The sequence below is a fragment of the Bos grunniens genome, chromosome 6 (assembly GCF_055505025.1).
Source record: "Bos grunniens cultivar Pamir isolate PY7600 chromosome 6, Bosgru_T2T1.0, whole genome shotgun sequence".
Lineage (NCBI taxonomy): Eukaryota > Metazoa > Chordata > Mammalia > Artiodactyla > Bovidae > Bos > Bos grunniens.
In genome coordinates, this window is record NC_141170.1 from 60380598 (window position 1) to 60400210 (window position 19613).

The 19613-nt window shown below is 43.2% G+C and overlaps 2 protein-coding genes across 21 annotated transcripts in view; one reads left to right on the top strand and one right to left on the bottom strand.

Annotated features, from left to right (window-relative positions):
* The window catches only part of FAM114A1 (family with sequence similarity 114 member A1), a 67671-nt gene extending 50591 nt beyond the window's left edge, over nt 1–17080 (bottom strand). For 4 of the 17 annotated variants that reach the window (XM_086406119.1, XM_086406121.1, XM_086406118.1 and 1 more), the window contains exons 1-2: nt 17034–17080; nt 8672–9027 (exon numbers count right to left, since the gene is read on the bottom strand). In XM_086406119.1, coding sequence (XP_086262245.1) covers nt 8672–9019 — 348 coding nt within the window. In that variant the 5' untranslated portion in view covers nt 9020–9027; nt 17034–17080. Of the gene's footprint in view, nt 1–8671; nt 9028–10945; nt 11177–11691; nt 11768–17033 lie in introns of all 17 variants that reach the window. The other 13 variants (XM_086406130.1, XM_086406122.1, XM_086406136.1 and 10 more) reach the window with 7 other exon arrangements.
* A 111-nt stretch (nt 17081–17191) lies between these two features.
* Nucleotides 17192–19613, top strand: part of TLR6 (toll like receptor 6) — a 48314-nt gene continuing 45892 nt past the window's right edge. For 2 of the 4 annotated variants that reach the window (XR_015165466.1, XM_086406115.1), the window contains exon 1: nt 17192–17325. The gene's annotated coding sequence lies outside the window, so the exon portion shown is untranslated. Of the gene's footprint in view, nt 17450–19613 lie in introns of all 4 variants that reach the window. The other 2 variants (XM_086406116.1, XR_015165468.1) reach the window with 2 other exon arrangements.

Below are 19613 nucleotides of genomic sequence, written 5' to 3' on the forward strand. Positions count from 1 at the left end.
GCATGGAAGTCATACAATTAATCATTTTGTGCATATTTCTTCTTTTCTGTACTACTGACGCTTAAAGGAATTCGAGTGATTAGAGTGACAATGTTTTGAAAATCAATTAAAAATGAATAATTGAATTATCAGACTTCTGATTTTTAAGTTGAAATGTACCTAAATTTATGCATAATGTTTGAAGTCAAGTGGGCCTTAGGAAGCATCACTATGAACAAAGCTAGTGGAGGTGATAGAATTCCAGTTGAGCTATTTCAAATCCTAAACGATGATGCTGTGAAAGTGCTGCACTCAATATGCCAGCAAATTTGGAAAACTCGGCAGTGGTCACAGGACTGGAAAAGGTCAGTTTTTATTCCAATCCCAAAGAAAGTCAATGCCAAAGAATGTTCAAACTACCGCACAACTACACTCATCTCACATGCTAGCGAAGTAATGCTCAAAATTCTCCAAGCCAGGTTTCAATAGTATGTGAACTGTGAACTTCCAGATGTTCAAGCTGGTTTTAGAAAAGGCAGAGGAACCAGAGATCAAATTGCCAACATCCGCTGATCATTGAAAAAGCAAGAGAGTTCAGAAAAACATCTACTTCTGCTTTATTCACTATGCTAAAGCCTTTGCCTGTGTGGATCACAGCAAACTGTGGAAAATTCTTAAAGAGATGGGAATACCAGACCACCTTACTTGCCTCCTGAGAAATCTGTATGCAGGTCAAGAAGCAACAGTTAAAATTGGACATGGAACAACAGACTGGTTCCAAACCAGGAAAGGAGTATGTCAAGGCTGCGATTGTCACCCTGCTTATTTAACTTATATGCAGAGTACATTATGAGAAGTGTGGGGCTGGATGAATCACAAGATTGCCAGGAGAAATATCAATAACCTCAGATATGCAGATGACACCACCCTTATGGCAGAAAGTGAAGAAGAACTAAGGAGCCTCTTGATCAAAGTGAAAGAGGAGAGTGAAAAAGTTGTCTTAAAACTCAGCATTCAGAAAACTAAGATCATGGCATGCGGTCCCATCATTTCATGGGAAATAGATGGGGAAATAATGGAAACAGTGATAGGCTTTATTTTTGGGGGCTCCAAAATCACTGCAGATGGTGATTGCAAGCCATGAAATTAAAAGATGCTTGCTCTTTGGAAGAAAAACTATGACCAACCTAGACAGCATATTAAAAAGCAGAGACATTAATTTGCCAACAAAGGTCTGTCTAGTCAAAGCTATGGTTTTTCCAGTAGTCATGTATGGACGTGAGAGTTGGATCATAAAGAAAGCTGAGAGCCAAAGAATTGATGCTTTTGAACTGTGGTGTTGGAGAAGACTTTTGAGAGTCCCTTGGACTGCAAGGAGATCCAACCAGTCCATCCTAAAAGAAATCAGTCCTGAATATTCACTAGAAGGACTGATGCTGAAGCTGAAACTCCAATATTTTGGCCACCTGATGCGAAGAACTGACTCATTGGAAAAGACCCTGATGCTGGGAAAGATTGAAGGCAGGAGAAGGGGACGACAGATGAAGAGATGGTTGGATGGTATCACTGACTCGACGGACATGAGTTTGTGTTAAGCTCTAGGAGTTGGTGATGGACAGGGAAGCCTGGCGTGCTGCAGTCCATGAGGCTGCAAAGAGTTGGACAAGACAGTGACTGAACTGAACTGATGGAACCTAAGGGGTCATTCAGTCCACTCCATAAATTTAAGATTTACAACAATTCTTAAGTACTCAGCAAGATCTTGTTTAAGTAGGTAAATGAGGTACTTAAAAAGTAGATAGAGTATATTAAATTTATACACGTAGATAAAAAATATTTGACCATGTTTAAGTTGCCATAAAGGACCAAGCATTAATCAAAAGCCCCTTGAACATGAGTGTTCAATTATGCTAGACTTCTAAATAGAGTAAGATTTGTGAGATGAATACTACAGAGAATTGACATTTTGATTCTATAACCTTAATAAATTGAATACTAATTGTTCAAACCAAGTTGAAAGTCTGAGTAGTGTTTTTTTATGGACAAAACACTGGCCTATATCAAAACCCCATTTCAACACAAGTCTAATTTTACTGTATCCCCCACTCACAATTACTTCTTTCCCTTCTATCATAATGGAAGTGGTATCTTCCTCTTGGTTGTAATTATCACCACCATCTGATCTCCTCTGGGCCTGGGAAGGTTGGTTCTCCCTTTTCTTCTGGCTTTTCAACCTTTCTCTACTGGCTGCTTCCCACATTTAATTATGTGCACCATCCTCCATCTTAAAACAAGCAAATGAAAATCACGATGACAAAATGTTTTGTTTTTTTTTTCCCCCAACTTGTCTGGTTTCTGTTCCATGTCTTTCTTTCTTCTTTACCTCTTAAAAAAGGTGCCTACCTTCTGAATCCACTCCCTCCACCCACCACAGTGACTCTTCCATGGTCACTGTTTCATGAAACCATCCTTATCAAGATCACAAGGGCTCCCTCATGGTCAGAGCTATGGACTCATTATAGTCACTTTATTTCTTGACCTCTCAGTAGCACCAGAAGCTTAACCACTTTTCAATCCTTAAAAGATTCTGTTCTCATGACCTGGCTTCCATGCCCTATCTTCTTACTCTTGCATTTTTTGTCTTTCCCTTATCATGATGATTTCAGTTTACTTTAGAAAGTTTCCACACATATTGTGGGAGCTCCTTAAGTTGCAACCCAACTGCTTCAAGCATTCCAATAAAGTACACATAGTCCAGGTGGTCAGCTGGCATCCTAATCAGAAAAGGCATACTCCAGAGGCAGCTATAATGAACACTTCTATTACTCACATCTCTATTAACATCTGAGGCTTTGCAAATTAGCATACTGAATTACAGAAATGGGCTTTAACTGGTAAACATGGTAGACTGGTAACTAGCATTTTGAATACCTGAAAGGGGTTCTAGATTGTGAAATTAAAGGTATTCAACACTAGTTGGTGATTAAATATATTTTAGAGCCTTTTCCTACCTTTACATGAACAGGGTAAAAGAAAGGATTTTACCCTGTTCTAAGTGGTCTTCTATTCATCTCTGAACTCTGGAGAATTCTGGTTTCTCAATGCCAAGTATAAAGGACGAAATCTCTGCTCCTAGATTTCTAGGCATTTGCCTTGAATGAACCTTTCACTCGAAGTAGTGGTCAAGGCATGTAAAAGGTCAGATCAATGGAACATTCTCAAGTCTACATGAGTTTTCATGAACTATTTTAAACATTTTTGTTAATTAATGTTTAATTAAAAAATGTCAGTGTGGTATAACATGATTTGAAATTTAATTTATAGAATGAACTTTACTGGCAACCACAACCTATCAAACAGACTCTAAGAGCTGTTCATGACCAAATTGACTTAGAAACATAGACTTCAGGGCCAGGTCCCTGGCCTTTGATTTTATTTATTTATATATAACACCTGGGCAATCTGACCCACTCCCATACTCCCATTAACACCCAATGGCTAATGGCCTCCAAATCTCTCCCCACCACCTCCCCTGGGCTCCAGACCACTATAATCAACTATCTACAAAATATCTTCACATGGATGTCTCATGGTATGTCCAATACTGAGCTCACCATGTTCTCAATCTCACCTGAATCCTCAACTAGTTCTTCTGTGTACCAATATTAGTGATTCCCAAACACTGGTCCACAGTCTGACACTAAGAGTATTACCTGGGGGAACTTACTAAAAATACAGTGTCTTAGCTTCCACTGTGATCTTTTAAAGAATAAGAACCTTTCAGGGTAGATCCCAGGAATCCAAACTTCTAACAAACTTCCCCGGTGATTATAACACACCACCAGATTTATGAAGCACTGTCCAATGCAACTGAGCTTCCGAGGTGGCCCAGTGGTAAAGAATCTGTCTGCCAGTGCAGGAACCACAGGTTTGATCCCTGGGTCAGGAAGATCCCCTGAAGGAGGAAATGGCACCCCATTCCAGTATTCTTGCCTGGGAAATCCCATGGACAGAGAAGCCTGATACAGTCCATGGGGTTGCAGAGTCGGACATGACTGAGAGACTAAGCATGAATGCTGCTGCTGCTGCTAAGTCACTTCAGTCATGTCCAACTCTGTGCGACCCCACAGAGGGCAGCCCACCAGGATCCCCTGTCCCTGGGATTCTCCAGGCAAGAACGCTGGGGTGGGTTGCCATTTCCTTCTCCAATGCATGAAAGTGAAAAATGAAAGTGAAGTCGTTCAGTCGTGTCCGACTCTTTGTGACCCCATGGACTGCAGCCTACAAGGCTCCTCTGTCCATGGGATTTTCCAGGCAAGAGTACTGGAGTGGGTGCCATTGCCTTCTCCGAAGCATGCATATGCATGTCCAATACAACCAAAAGGTAACAGCTACCATCTGGTTGCTCAAGTGAAAAATCAGATGTCTTCATGTGGCAAGTCATAAAAAAGAGAAACACTCCAATAGAACTGGAGCAAACTCTACTCACTCATTTAAGAGGCAAAAATCTGTCATCAGCAGATCTTGGCCTATGTTCTCTCACTTTTGTCTCTGCTGACAGAAATTTTATTGTTCTTAAGCACCCTGCTTTTCCTTTTCTAGGGAGAGAACTAGTGAGTGGTAGTCTGTGTTTTCCTTTGAGTACTTTGAGTGGTAACATTGCATTCTTTACTTTCTTCATGATTGGCTTTTTAATGTATTGGTATAGGACAGTAGGGATGAAATTTTTTCAGTCTGGGTAATATTTCTTAATGCTAAGAATTTAGGGAAATTTGAACTAGATTAGATCTTTTAGGGGCTGATAGACTAGCACATGGGCGTCCCTCATAGCTCGGAGGGTAAAGAATCTGTCTGCAATGCGGGAGACCTGGCTTTGATTTCTGTGTCAGGAAGATTCCCTGGAGAAGGGAATGGCTACCTACTCCAGTGTTCTTGCCAGGAAACTCCATGGACAGAGGAGCTTGGCAGGCTATAATCCATGGGGTTGCAAAGAGTCAGACATGACTGAGTGACTTTGAGAGAGAGGGAGAGACTAGTACATAATAAGGTCCTACAAGATTTCTGGGAATAAATGTCATTCCAACCTAGCACCCACGACAAACATCTCTGAACTGAGGATGAAGACTACACCAACTCCTTAAGATTGATTTGGGTGCTCCATCTCAGGCTTCCTTGTGCCTGGCCTATCTAGTATATATCTAGTACACTAAGACACACTATGAAGTGAAGTGTTAGTTGCTCAGTTGTGTCCAAATCTTTGTGACCCCACGAACTGTAGCCCTCCAGGCTTCTCTGTCCATGTGATTCTCCAGGCAAGAATACTGGAGTGGATTGCCATTCTCTTCTCCAGAGGATCTTTTCAACCCAGGGATAGAATCTCCTGCATTGCAGGCAGATTCTTTACTGTTTGAGCTACAGGAAAGTCCAAGACATACTATAATTGCTTTCATATAACACTTCCTTTCCCAACTAGATGGGAGGCATCCTGAAGATAGTTACACTACCCAGCTTCTGGAGCATAATACATCGTGTCATGGGGCTGGTAAAGATTTAGACTCTAGTCCAACCTCCAAAGTTCAAGGGGGCCTGGGGACCATCTCTTATGGATGTTGTGGTGTGGATTCCTGAAAGAAGCCTTAACTCAATGGTTTCTGAGTCTGTACATCAGAATGGATGACAAAGAGAAGGGGCCCTAAAGACAGAGACAGCTTCTCTGAGTGCATCAACTGTGATGGTGTGACCCTTCAAAGAAGACGTGCCAGCTGAGTAGCTGGCAGAACCATTGGCCCCAGAGTGCCTCCTGGTCACACCGTCCTGCCTGCCAAGTGATGGCTGCCATGCTGATTCAGGCAAAGGGGAAGCTAATAAGGTGAATTTTAAGGGGACCAAGACCCAAAGTAACTAGATACCACTTATAGAAAAAACATATACATTTAAACCCATTATCACAAAATCTAGTGTGTCATAGAAGAAACGACTTCCTCAATGACTATTCTGCCAGGTTTTTTAAAAAACAGGCATTTCCCCTTAGAAACTTTTTTTAAGAGGTGATGAGATTCTCTTAAACTCGAATACATCTAGGACCAGACAGGCTTTTGAACTTTTCCTGAAGGACTTGTCATTCCTCAGCAGACCTGTGTTCAAGATCCAACCAACCAATGTACAAATGAACTTTTGATTCAAGATTTTTTGCAGAATTCATTCTCTTCTGGATCAACAGAAAAATGGTTGTTTTCATCACCGCAAAAGAACTTCCTGTAAGTGTGCAATGAAGAACCAATAAAATAGAGCAAACGAACAATGCTTGAAGATGAAGCACCCAACTGAATTCTTCTAATATCAACTTAAGACAAAAGGATAAGTTGCAGAGAGAGAGAGAGTAGAATCCCCTTTTCAAGTAATTATTAAGAAGAGACTATATCTGTACCTAGTTAGAAGGTTTAAATGTAACCTGGGTGAAAGAGATATGTTTTCCTCTCAAGGCCCTTCCAGCCACCTGTATTAACTTTCTGTTTTCTTAGAACCAACATGCTCACAGGAATTCCTCCCACATCCTGCTTCTATCTGAGCTCCTGATGCAACGCCCCCCGTCTCCTGCCACCCACCACCCTCGCCACCCCCTCAACACACACAGGCAGAGCCACAGCTCTAACTCTGTGGCCAGTCTCTGAACTTCCATTCAGATACTTTGTGAAGCTTCATGATAAGGAAATGCTCCCCTTTTCAAAGCTATCGGTAGGGGAGGGGAGGTGCCGGGAGGGGAATACCTGTCTGCCAGTTGGCTCTTTCTCTCTCTCTGTAGCATTAAGGAGGTTTACAAAGTGCTCTCAAAAGCAGAATTCATTCGATTTGCTCAAAATGTAAGAAGATGGATGTGTAGGAGCATCCTGACTTTTTATTTTGCTATCTTTATTAGCAAACTTGTTATAACTTTTAGAAGTCTGAAACTGGCATGTATAATCTAGCCTTCATGAGCACACATATCACGACTCAATGAAGCTCTTATAGCTTCTTTGAATCATCTTCGGTCAGAATGTCATGGTTAAGATATATATTTTTTAATGTACAAAAGCATGTATTAATAGTAGCAGTTACAATAACAACTGGGAACCAATGCGCCCCAGTAGAAAGACAGCATGGAAGGAACACAGGTTCCAAAGTCAGGCACACAAGTTAGTACAGGTAGAGGGCATATCCTATTGGTTACGTTTCTCTGGAGAATTCAGACTACTATCCACCCTGTCATCATTCTTTCTTCCCCACTCCCAATTATTTCTCAAAGCTCTCTCAGTGGTTGAAATGTTCAGCTAGAGTTGAGACCCTTTGATCTAGAAATTCTTAATCCCTCAGGGGGTCCATGGATGGCTGTAAAGTGTCTGTGATATCATGGAACTCATAAACAAAATTTTGCATGTATATTTACATAACTGATCCAAACTCCCAGCTGGTCCTCAGATCCCTTCCATGACATTCAGCAGAATGATCATTTGTTTTTGTTTAAACATCTCCAGTGATGGGAAAACCCTTCCTTTCATCTCATCTTAGAATAATTCTGAGAGTCAATTTGAGGAAACTGAGGCCCAAGAAGTCTGCTTTTGAGTAAAAGAATCACAAAACATTAGTCAGAAGGATACCTCGTGGTCTTCATGGGCAAATTCTTCATTTTACAGAGGAAAAACTGAAGCACAGAGAAATTTGGTGTCCTGCCCAAACTAAGAGAGTTAATGATAGATGGGGGATGGAAGCCCAGCTGCCCAACTCCCCGCTTAGCCTGCCTCCCTCACTGCATGCAGCAGACTCACCTCAAGGAGGGGACGTGTGGGGCACACTTCGGGAGAGCAGGGCCGATCCCCCTACACTGTAGCATCCTTCTAGAAGGCAGGTTCGGAGGAGAGTGGCCCATCTCCTCAAGTCCTGCAGAGTGCCTCCCCACTCCTTCCGGTCCCCACGTGGATGGAGGGAAAGGTGTCAGGAAAACCCAGCTTGGTCATACTGATGTGGAATGAGGTAGTGACATGGAGATACTGGCCTGCCATCCCCCAGAGAGTCAGGTGCAGGCGCTAAAGTGAAGCACAAGGGTGTTCTGCTGTTGTCTCCGGAAGGTGGTATGTGATGATAAAAGGGGAATCTGCAGGTTTCAGATCTTCAGAGTGGGTTTGTAAATATGCAGCAAAATTTAAGTGATGTTAAAGAAGCATTAACTTGTTTAGGGTGGAATTAGGTTCGTTAATAATCTGGACTCGTTATATTCAATATTACAATATCATTCACTTACTGAGTAGCTCCCTTACTGAGCTCACTTACTAAGTAGCTTAATATCTTACTGAGTTGCTTAAGATCTCTGAGCCTGATTGCCTCATCTATAACTTGGGGTTAATAATATCTAGCTTAGAACCTCAAGGAACTGTTGTATGGAGTGAATTACTTAACATATAGAGTAGTTAGGAGAGAGCCTGTTGTGTCCAATAATTTGGTGGTGGTTATTGTTAATAAAAATACAATCAACAAAATGAAAATATTAAAATGACCAATTATTCTCATATATACCTTTTCTCACCAAACAATACATCTCTGATGATAGAGGTAATGTCATAGTGTATACTGAATTCCCAATTCCTAACCTCATAGCTTGGCACAAATCTATGCCCATGGTAGGTATCAGTAAGAACTCGGTCAAATGAACCACTCCTACCGGATCACTCTGTTCTTTCAGGGGTATTTCGGATCCAGGTTCTGCCTCGAGGCTCACAGCATCAACACACTCAGTGAGGGCATCCTCAGCCACTTCTCCGTTGAGGGGCGGCTCCGTGGCGCCAAGGTCTTTGGGCTCCTCAGCGAGTCCAGTGTCAGCAGTCTCTGCACCCTGAACAGCCTCATTTTCATGCACATCTCTTCTGGGATTCACTGGCGTTAGCTCATTTGAAATTGTAGCTGAATCACAGTGCACTTCTGCATCTTTGGGTAAAGTATCACTGTTGGGCTTGTTGGTAATTTCTTCTTTGTCTCCAGAGGCTAACGTGTCATCGCCATTGTCAGACATTTTAATATCTGTTAACAGGATTACAAACAAACAACTTACTCTTTATCTGAATTATTCAATTTTAATTCAAAGCCCTGAATAATTAAATCTGGTGGAGATAAGCTTTTTGCTACCAAGAAGAAACTTTATGCAACCTCTGTGTTGGCCGAATAATGGCCCCGCAAAATATCCATGTCATAATCCTTGGAATGTGACTTGGCTTCCTATGCAGTGAGGTCCTTATATCTTTATTTTAGACTAATGAAATTATCAGGCTTCCCAGGTGGCTCAGTGGTCAAGAATCTGCCTGCAATGCAGGAGATGCAGGAGACACAGGTTCCATCCACGTTCACCTTGTGAATGTTACTTTGTATGGCCAAAAGGACTTTGAAGATATGATTCAATTAAGAATCTTGGATTACCTGCATGGGTCTTAATTGAAATCACAAGTGTCTTTATCAGAGCAAGGCAGAGGGAGATCTGACTGCAAAGAGGAAAAGCTAATGTGATGACAGAAGCAGATTGGAGTGATGCACTCAGAAGATGAAGGGACAGACCACAGACCACAAGGAACACAGGTGGCCACTAGATGTTGAAAAGTCAAGGAAAACATTCTCCCTTCAGACTCTAGAACTCTAAGAGAATACATTTGTATTGCTATAAATCACTATGTTGGTTGTACTTTGTTGCAGTAGCAGTAGGAACTAATACAGACCTACAGTGCTATCTTTAAACTTTCATGGATCTTTCACCTGGCATGAGGAAATATACATATAGGAACTAAGAGTATTATCTGTATCTGTGAAAGTATTTACTTCATATGACTTAATTATATTTGTAGCCATAAGAATAAGCATGGAAAATACCTGAGAGCTTATTTAAAAATGCTTGACATTTAGTATTGCAATTTGGTCAGAAATTCAAATTGAAAAAAACATACATACACAGAAGTGTGCCTTGTTGGGTACCAGCCCATGAAGGTCTGAGCTTTCTTTGGTGAATAGTTTAGATGGGGAAACACAAGGATGAAATGGAATAAAGAAGTGACATATTAAGCCAAATGAGGAATGGAGCCATTACAAAATAACACACGAAACAGAAACCTCTTTATGAAGCTTGTGAGTTATTGCTACCATGTACAACAGTGAAGGTCAATAGAACTTTCAGTGATGATGAAATGTTCTGTATTCATGATGGCAAATATGGTAGCTAAGAGTCACATATAGCTATCAGATACTTGAAATGTGGCTGGTGCAATGGAGGAACTAATTTTTTAATTTAATTTTAAATAATTTTAACTTAAATTTATATAGACATGTGTGGCTAGTGGCTACCTTATTGGATAACATATATTCAGAAGATAGTTCAAGATGATAATTTCCTTGTGTGTGTTTGCGTGCATGTGTGTATGTTCAATCGAATCAGTCATGTCAACTCTTTGCAACCCTATGGACTACAGCCTACCATGCTCCTCTGTCCATGGGATTCTACAGGCAAGAATATTGGAGTGGGTTGTCATGCCTTCCTCCTGGGGATCTTCCTAACCAGGAGTTGAACTCACGTCTCCTGCATTGCAGGCAGATTCTTTATCATTGAACCACCTGGGAAGCCGGATAATTTCAGTAGTCTAAAAAAGAGATAATGACCTCACTATATAGGAAACCAAGTTGCAGGCTAATCAGTGGGTATTTTTGTTGACCTCGGTGTTTACCAACTGGTCAAATCTCTGGTCACTGTTAAAACCACAGTATGTGGGAAGCCATCTCACATACTGGCCATGTGATGACAGTGGCCAACTTACAATTCACGTGCACCTGCCAACCTTCTTGACCCTTCAAACAGTTGTTCCTTAAATTGTCCAGCTATTTTCTTTTATCTCTCCCTTGGTGAATCTTGTCCCTTTCTCACAGTTTTACACACTTCTATGTGTGACTCTCCAATACCTACCTCCATTCCACAAAGGCAGAAAGTAAATTAGTGGCTTCTAGTGGCTGTCTGCAATGCGGGAGACCTGAGTTCGATCCCTGGGTTGGGAAGATCCCCTGGAGAAGGAAATGGCAACTTACTCCAGGATTCTTGCCTGGAGAATCTCACGGACAGAGGAGCCTGGTGGGCTACAGTCCACGGAGTCACAAAGAGTCGGACACGACTGAGCGACTTCACTTTTACTTTCAGTGGCTGAAAGGAGAGGGGATGAGTAATGACTGCTAATGGATGTGGATTTCTTTTGTGGGTGACCAAAATGTCCTAAAACTGAACAGTGGTAATGGCTATACAATTCTGTGAATATATTACATTCACAAAAGACTGTCAGGTGGCTGTTGGTTCAGTATGTTGTTTTAACAAATTTAAGGCCCATTTAGAGTAACTGTCTCCTCTATATTTTGTTCCTCCTAACTGGATATAATTTTTCTTCCTCTGAACTCTCAGAGTGCTTTGCATCTATCTCAGTTCGGATGGTTACAATCATCTTTGATTAGAGTCGTTTGAGTGTTATCCTAATATGTTGTAAATACTATATGAAGACAAGAGTCTTCCTTATTTTGTCTTCGTATTTTATACAGCACTTAACATGGTTTCTTGAACACTGTAGGAAACTCAACAAACATGTGTATTGAGTTATATTAATATTTTGGGGAAGATTTAAAATTAAAGTGTAATTTGAAATGAAAGTAAGCAGCAAATGCCTTTACCTCATTCGCTACTCAGGAGCTATCTTACAGCAAGTGGTTTCAAATGACCCATATTGTCTTTCCTCTGTTCCTTCACCTACAAGATAACTGGGTTAGAATGTCTCTTTTTAAACAAAAATACTTGAATTCTCTGATAACACAACTATAAACAAGTCTGCAGATGGGAAAGGCAAAGAATGCATCCTCCCCTTTGGCTGATACGTTAAGTTTCGGGTATTCAAGGTTGGAGATGGTCTGTCAGTAAGTATGGTCAATGCCTAGTTAAAGGAGTAAAGAGTGATTCTGGCTACCCTGCAGAAAAGGGATTGTTACTGTGGTTTATGGGAGAGGGATGAGATTGAGGGAGGGTAATTGAAAAGCTATTGTCATGTGGAAGCTTATAAAATTTTTGTGAAAACCAGTCAGGACTGGCCTGGACAGAGGTTGGCAAACTACAGCCAGGTGCCTAAATTTGCCTTCCCTCTGTTTTGGTAAACAAAGTTTTATTGGAACACAGACATGCTCACTTGTTTATATAACGTCTGTGGGTTCTCGAGTACAACAGCAGAGGTGAAGAGTGGCGAGAGAGACCACATGGCCCCCAAATTGCAAAGCCTAAAATAGTTACTATCTGGCCCTGTATAAAAAATGTTTGCTGACCCATGGTCTAGGACATTCCTTCACTGCCATGGCCTAGAGTTCTCCTAATTTACCCTTATCCTCACCTGGGGCCTAGGAGTACGAACATAAGGAGATTGAGCACATACTTGGACATCACTTAGATTCCCCTTTTTGTGTTCATCAACATTTAGTCAAAGGCACTGATATTTTAATTTCTTTGTAAGATAATTTGAAAAACCTTATTATTAATCTGGATTATTAAGAAGTTCCAAACTATTTCACTTCTCTATCAGCAGGAACATGAGAATAAACCTGGTTATAATAAACATTTATGGGTGAATAAAAAGCATTAGAAACATTTTATATCTGCTTCACCTTAAATTGTTGTGATACTGTTCCTAGTGCTAAAATATTTCAGCACATACCATGGAACATCTACATGGATTAGTTTTATTTTATGCTCTGGGGGTGGCTGGTTAACATTTTAAATGTCCTATTAAGGAATATACTTTTCAAGGTCTTTAGTTACCATTTCAGATTCTGTAATGGACTGTTCACCTCGTGAGAGGGTTCAACCATCCCTCTCTCTGAACACTATTTATCAGGGGGTACTATTAAAAGCTTCCCCAGTGGCTCAGATGGCAAAGAATCTGCCTGCAATGCAGGAGACCCAGGTTCGAACCCTGGGTTGGGAAGATTCCCTGGAGAAGGGAATGTCTACCCACTCCAGGTTTCTTGCCTGGAGGATCCATGGACAGAGGACCATGGGGGGGCTACAATCCATGGGGTCACAAAGAGGTGGACATGACTGAGCAACTAACACAATACACTATTAAAAGTATTTTTCACTGATAAAATGGAAATGGTGCTTAAAGTGGATTGGCAAGAAATTCTGTACAGGTACTTTCTGCTCTTCCATTTCCAGGGCAAAGATTATACTGAATCCAGGAGCTACTGAGCTTCGCCGTAGAGTTTTTCTAGTTCTTCTACTCATTGCAAGAATACATCAAAGCCTGATTACAGGGTTAGCTGAGTCCTGCCTCCAGGGCCATCCTCACCCAAGGACTAAAAAGACAGAGAGCTAGATCTTCAAATATACAGCTTGTTCTTGTCAGGCTCTATTTGAGCCTGGTTGCTAACGTAAATAGGAGTGTGTGGCGGAACTTCTGAGAGTGGATTGTGGTTCTACAGTTGCACAGAGGAGCCTACCACTTTCACCCATCTCTGATGGCCAAACTGCCTTAGGTCAGGTCCCCTCAACTGTGGAAAAATGACTGCAACAAAACCTGTCTTCCCTGTGGCTACTCTGTATCCAATTATCAACATGAAGCCATTCCTTCAGAAATACACGTGACATTCAGCTGTAAGGAGTTGAACCAATACTGTTAGGAGACATTTATGGACAATTTATTTCAGGAAGACTATATTTTTACATCTTTTCAAATAATCAAAATGGTCAGCCCTACTTTAGCTTCTAATTGTATGTGAACTTTTCTGTTACAAGTCCATATTTTCCCTGAATCTAAACCAAAAAAAGAAAGCTTCGTCCAGATCTTTTTTATTCTGGTAGACCTTGGTCTACTCTGGATGTTATGACAGGAGAGAGGTAGTCATTTTTAAAACAGTGCCCTTCCACCTGAAGTCATTACAAACTGTGTGTTCTAAGACACAGCTGTTCCTATGTAGGGACTGTGGGTGGCCAGGATGCACGCTGTGTGTCCTGGGTTGGCCCCCATCTCTGCCTGGGTGCCCCAGAAGCAGTCGGATTTAAACTCACCCTGATTTATGGTTTGGAATGTTGACCATTACAGCCGTGTCCTGTGGCTTTGATGCTAGGGAGCCTCAACCCACAGAAACAAGGAAGTTTCTTCAGTAAACTCCAAGAAGAGGAAGAGTGGCATATAAAGAAGCCTTTGTGGGCTGGGAATATAAGTTAGTTTTTCGTGAGTCAATTCATTCATCACCTAAAATGCTCCCAGAACTATGCTAGGTATTGGAGCAACAATTTCATGGCTCCAAAAATAAGTTTAAAACGGAAGACATCCTTCAGAAAACGAATAATCTGTTTCCATCTGATTCCTGGTCAGTGAAGGTCCAGGAAACTACTGCCTCTAACACGAAATGGTTAAATGATGATGTAAACAGCACATCACAGCAGGTAAAGAAGTACCTGAACTAGACTGATCTCATACAAGGGAGACCTGGAAAGAGGCTTTGACAGTTATTAAGGCCTGATGGGAAAAAAGCATGTGCTAGGAATGAATCTAGACACGCAGAACGGATGCTATGTGGCTGGGCCAACAGCCACATGGAGGAATATCAAGGGATGGGAGGGATGGATGCTGAGGTGCAAAGAGTTGTGCTCTGATCTCTCTATCTCTCTGCAGGTGTACAGCCCACTCATTCTCGTTGGGCTTCCTCACTTCCTCCTCTGGAGAGTAAGGGTGGACATAACGATCTGCATACTTTGTTCCCCAATAACAGACTGTAGGACTGGGACCGGCCTGTGATGACAGAAAAATGAGGACAAGATAGAGAGTGTTTCATCAGTCTAAATTTATTCAACGTAAAGGACTGCCTTCATCTTCAAGTTTAACCTTCATGCTTTTCTTGGTATTAAAACATCTTTCATTTTATGAAATAGTATTGGAGTGCAGGGATTTGTTAAATGGTCTCACTTGGCAAAATAAGAAGTTGGTAATACAATAAATGCCCTGTGTGAGATCACTGCCTCCAAATTTAAAAAGTGTCCGTCAGTGAAAGACCAGGAACAAAAACTGTGGATGACAGGATCTTAACCAGGTTGCAAGAGTTCCAATGGTACTTGACAAATATGTGTTCCCAGAGCCCAGACTCTTTTTCCTCCAGTTGGCTTCCACACGTCTGCCAGGTAATTTTATGAAACACGAATAAGGACCTATTTGCTCCCCTGTTTAAAAAACATGAGGTTTAAACACCTTTGCATGGCATCTGGGGCCCCTCATAGTCCAGCTCCACTTTCTCTGTAAGCCTCCTGGAACTCTCAACTCACCAGACAGCACATTTTCCATCACTGCCCAGGCAGCTCATAAACATCTCCACCTTTGCTCATGCTGGGTTTTCTGACCAGGATGCCCTGCCTCCAACTGCCTGGCAAAGTCCTGTTTTTGTTTTTTTTTCTCAATGTCTAGAATCACTTTCATCAACTCAATGGACATGAGTTTGAGCAAACTCCAGGAGATAGTAAAGGACAGGGAAGCCTGGTGCACTGTAGTTCATGGGATGGCAGAGTCTGACATGACTCAGCGGCTGAACAACAATGTTACTTTCTACTTTGAAATCTTCCCAAATTTGCCCCACTCCTTCCAATGTTTTAGAAGATACATTGCATAGACTTCTATGGCATTTTTAAGGAGTATTTATTTCTGTATCATTTTTTAAAAATAGACATTTATTTGTCTCTCCTCCAGAACTGTGACCAACAAGCACCTAGCTTGTTTTCCGACACTCTAGTATTTACTGAACTGAAATATATTGTTTGATATTGATTAAAGAGAAACAATGTGTGATGTAAGCCTGGTCTAATAATGTCTGAATCTGTGAGAATCAGCAAGGCTCCTTCCCACCCTCAAATTCCTTCTGCACTGGCTCCAAGGAGCCTCAGATCCCACCCTCAAAGTTCCCTTCTTTTGCTTAGAACTTATGCCCTAAGGAGTTTATCAGATTTTTTCCTGAGCTTAGCAAAGGAAGGAAAGGCAGGGAATGGACACAGGTGAGGTGGGGAAGGGGCAAGGGAGGAAACGAGGGCAGAGAAGGCTCTGAGGAGAAATCCTGCCTACTTAGTTTTCTCAGGGTGGACGAGGTCTTCTGGAGTTCGAGACATTGATTTTAAAAGCCACCCGCTTGACCCTCTCAAGACGTTTAGGATGAGAACTGATGGCATCGAAGGACAGAGAGATCACCCTGACAGTTCATGCAGAGAGTTCTTCCTACTCCAGGAAAGGGCAGTGAAGTTCAGGCGCCTGATCTGAGATGGTTAGAAAAGCCTGGCTCCAGGGAAGAAGACGAGCGACTGGGCCGGCGGGTGGGGGCGTTGAGGTGGGGAGTGGGGCTCAACCTGGGGGCTGTGAATAGAGGTGCTGCTGGCTCAGGGTGCTAGCTGGGGTGGAAGCGCCGGCAGTGCCGGCGTCTGCAGCGGGAGAGATGATGGATGATGAGCTTGGGTGGGAGGGCAAGGCCGGAGCTCGGCTTTTCCAGGCCAAGGGCTGGCGAACCCCGGGATGGGGCTTGCTTCGCCTGTGCCCGCCGCTGCGGAGACCCCGCAGCCTGCCTCTCACTGGGACCTGGGACCTGGGGGAAACTTTTTCAGACTTGCTTTGTGCTGGGACCGAATACTTCAGGAGCACAAGACAGGCTCCGCAGAGGTTCACGCCGGCCGAGGGGGCAGAGCAGGAGTGCGGGCGTGTGGGTGTGTGCATGAGCGTGGACCTGGAGCGACACACACTCACACACACACACTCACACGCCCGCACCCACGCGGGGCCCTCGGCCGCGCCGCCCGCGCCTGCCCGGACCTTCACCTCCAGGGCCGTTCCCTCCGATCCTGTGCCCGGTGCCCAGCCCCTGCCGACTCGGGGAACCGAACGGGATAAACAGAGACGGCAGGGTCTCCCCATCACCCCGCGGCAGCTGTCCCCGCATCCCCCCGCCCCCGCGCCCGCCCGGGGAAGGGGGTGAAGGCGAGAGGTGCCCGGGGCTCTTACCGCTCAGGCGGCCGAGTGCGCGCGGGAGCGCCTCCGGGTCCCGCCCCGCCACGTCGGCAGGGCTGGCGGGGACGCGGCCGGAGGGCGGGCTGGGAGGGGGACAGGGCGGGCTGGCCGAGCTGCCCCGCCCCGCGGCCCCACCAGGGCCCCGCCCCCGTGGCCCCATCCCGGCCCGGAGCGCGGCGGAGGTCCGGGCACCCCCTCACCCAGGCTGCTGGGTTCGAGGAGGGGGTCCCGGCCGCACTTCCGACTAACCACGGAAACTTGGTTTTTCCGAACTTCGTGCCGCCTGGTGAGCTGGAGGGGCGCCCACCCCCGCCCGGGGCGGATCTTGGGGCTCTCCTGTTGCCTTTGCTTCCTTTAAAAGCGCCCAGGAAACTGCGCAGTTAAACCAGGAAGGGGTTGCTCAAGTTCAAGTAAGAGTTTTCGATCCCACTCCTCCGCCACCGCCCCCCACCCCCTACCATGGTGCTTTAAATAGCTTTCCCTTACCCTGTTTTTAAGAGTGTCATCTGATTTAAAACCAGTCAACCGAATAAAAACACTTTCTAGAAGGCCAGTTTGGAAACGTGGATCAAAATTCAAATGTGTTAGCATTGGCCCAGGAATTCCACGTTTGCCAATGTGTACTAAATAAACAGTCAAATGTGCACACATGTATGTCCAAGGATGTTGACTGTGATTGTTTATGCCAGAGAAAACAACCCGGAAATAAACTGTCCTCCCAACAAAAGATTGGTAAAGTAATTTTTAGTAACTTGAAACGACCAGGTATGCTGTGGTCGTTAGAAATTACAACTCTAAGTCCAGTTTGTTGATATGGAAGGAAGGCGGACCATAGCCGAATATTAAGAGAGGGCAGGGGAAACTTAGAACAGCGCATGTACAGTATAAACCTATTCTTGTGAATATATAGTATATTTTTATATAAAAAGGAGATTTTAATTTTGAAAGCAGTAATTTTTTTCTGAGTTCTTCAGTGGTATTAGCAGACTGTATTCCAGGTGTGTTTTGGTGTACCACAGACACCGTGACTGTGACTTATGTGTGCCTTGGGTCAAAGAACCCACCTGCTGATGCAGGAGACATTAGAGATACCGGTTGGATCCTTGGGTCCGGAAAATGCCCTGGAGGAGGGCATGGCAACCGGACCCACTCCAGTATTCTTGCCTGGAAAGTTCCATGGACAGAGGAGCCTGGCAGGCTGTAGTCCACAGGGTCGCAAAGAGTCGGACGTAACTGAAGCGACTTAGCACAGGGCACAGCAAGTTCCTTTGCCAAACCTGCCCCTCTCTACCCTGCTGAAAGGCAACAGCCCAATCACGCATTCCACTCCCCACCCGTTTTTTTAATTTAAATTTTTATTTTTATTTTATACTGGAGTATAGTCAGTTAACAATCTCATGTTAGTTTCAGGTGTATAGCAAAGGGATTCAATTATACACATTCATGTATCTATTCTTTTTCAAATTCTTTCCCATTCAGGTTATTACAGAATACTGAGCACAGTTCCCTGTGCTATACAATAATTCCTGGTTGGTTATCTATTTTATATAGATCAATCCCAAACTCCTAATCTATCCCCCTCCTCCCCGCCGCCCACAACAATAAGTTTGTTCTCAAAGTCTGTGAATCTTTCTGTTTTGTAAAAAAAAGTTCATTTGTACAATTTTTAAAAGATTTTACATATAAGCACCACTGTATTTGTCTTTCTTTGTCTGACTTCACTTAGTATGATGATGTCTAGGTCCATTTACGTTGCTGCAAATAGCATTATTTCATTCTTTTTAATGGCTGAGTAATATTCCATTGTATATGTACCACATTTTCTTTATCCAGTCATCTGTAGACATTTAGGTTGCTTCCATGTCTTGACTATTGTAAACAAGGTTGCAATGAACATTGGGGTGCATGTAGCCTTTCAAACCATGTTTTTCTCCAGATACATGTCCAGGAATAGGATTGTTGGATCTATGATAGTTCTAGTTTTAGTTTTTAAGTTTTACTTTTAGTTTTTTAAGGAACGTCCCTATAGTTCTCCATAGTGACTGTACCAATTTACATTCCTACCAACAGTGTAGGAGGGTTCCCTTTTCTCCACACCTCCTCCAGCATTTATTCTTTGTAGATTTTTTGATGATGGCTATTGGGAGAAGGCAATGGCAACCAACTCTAGTACTCTTGCCTGGAAAATCCCATGGACGGAGGGGCCTGGTAGGCGGCAGTCCATGGGGTCGCTAGGAGTAGGATAGGACTGAGCGACTTCACTTTCACTTTTCACTTTCATGCATTGGAGAAGGAAATGGCAACCCACTCCAGTGTTCTTGCCTGGAGAATCCCAGGGACGGTGAGCCTGGTGGGCTGCCGTCTATGGGGTTGCACAGAGTCGGACACGACTGAAGTGACTTAGCGGCAGCAGCATACTGACTGATGTGAGATGACATCTAGTTATAGTATTGAATTGCATTTCTCTAATAATTAGCAATGTTGAATGTCTTTTCATGTATCTCTTGGTCAGCTATATGTCTTCTTTGGGAAAATGTCTGTTTAGGTCTTCTTATTTATTTATTTTAATTGAGC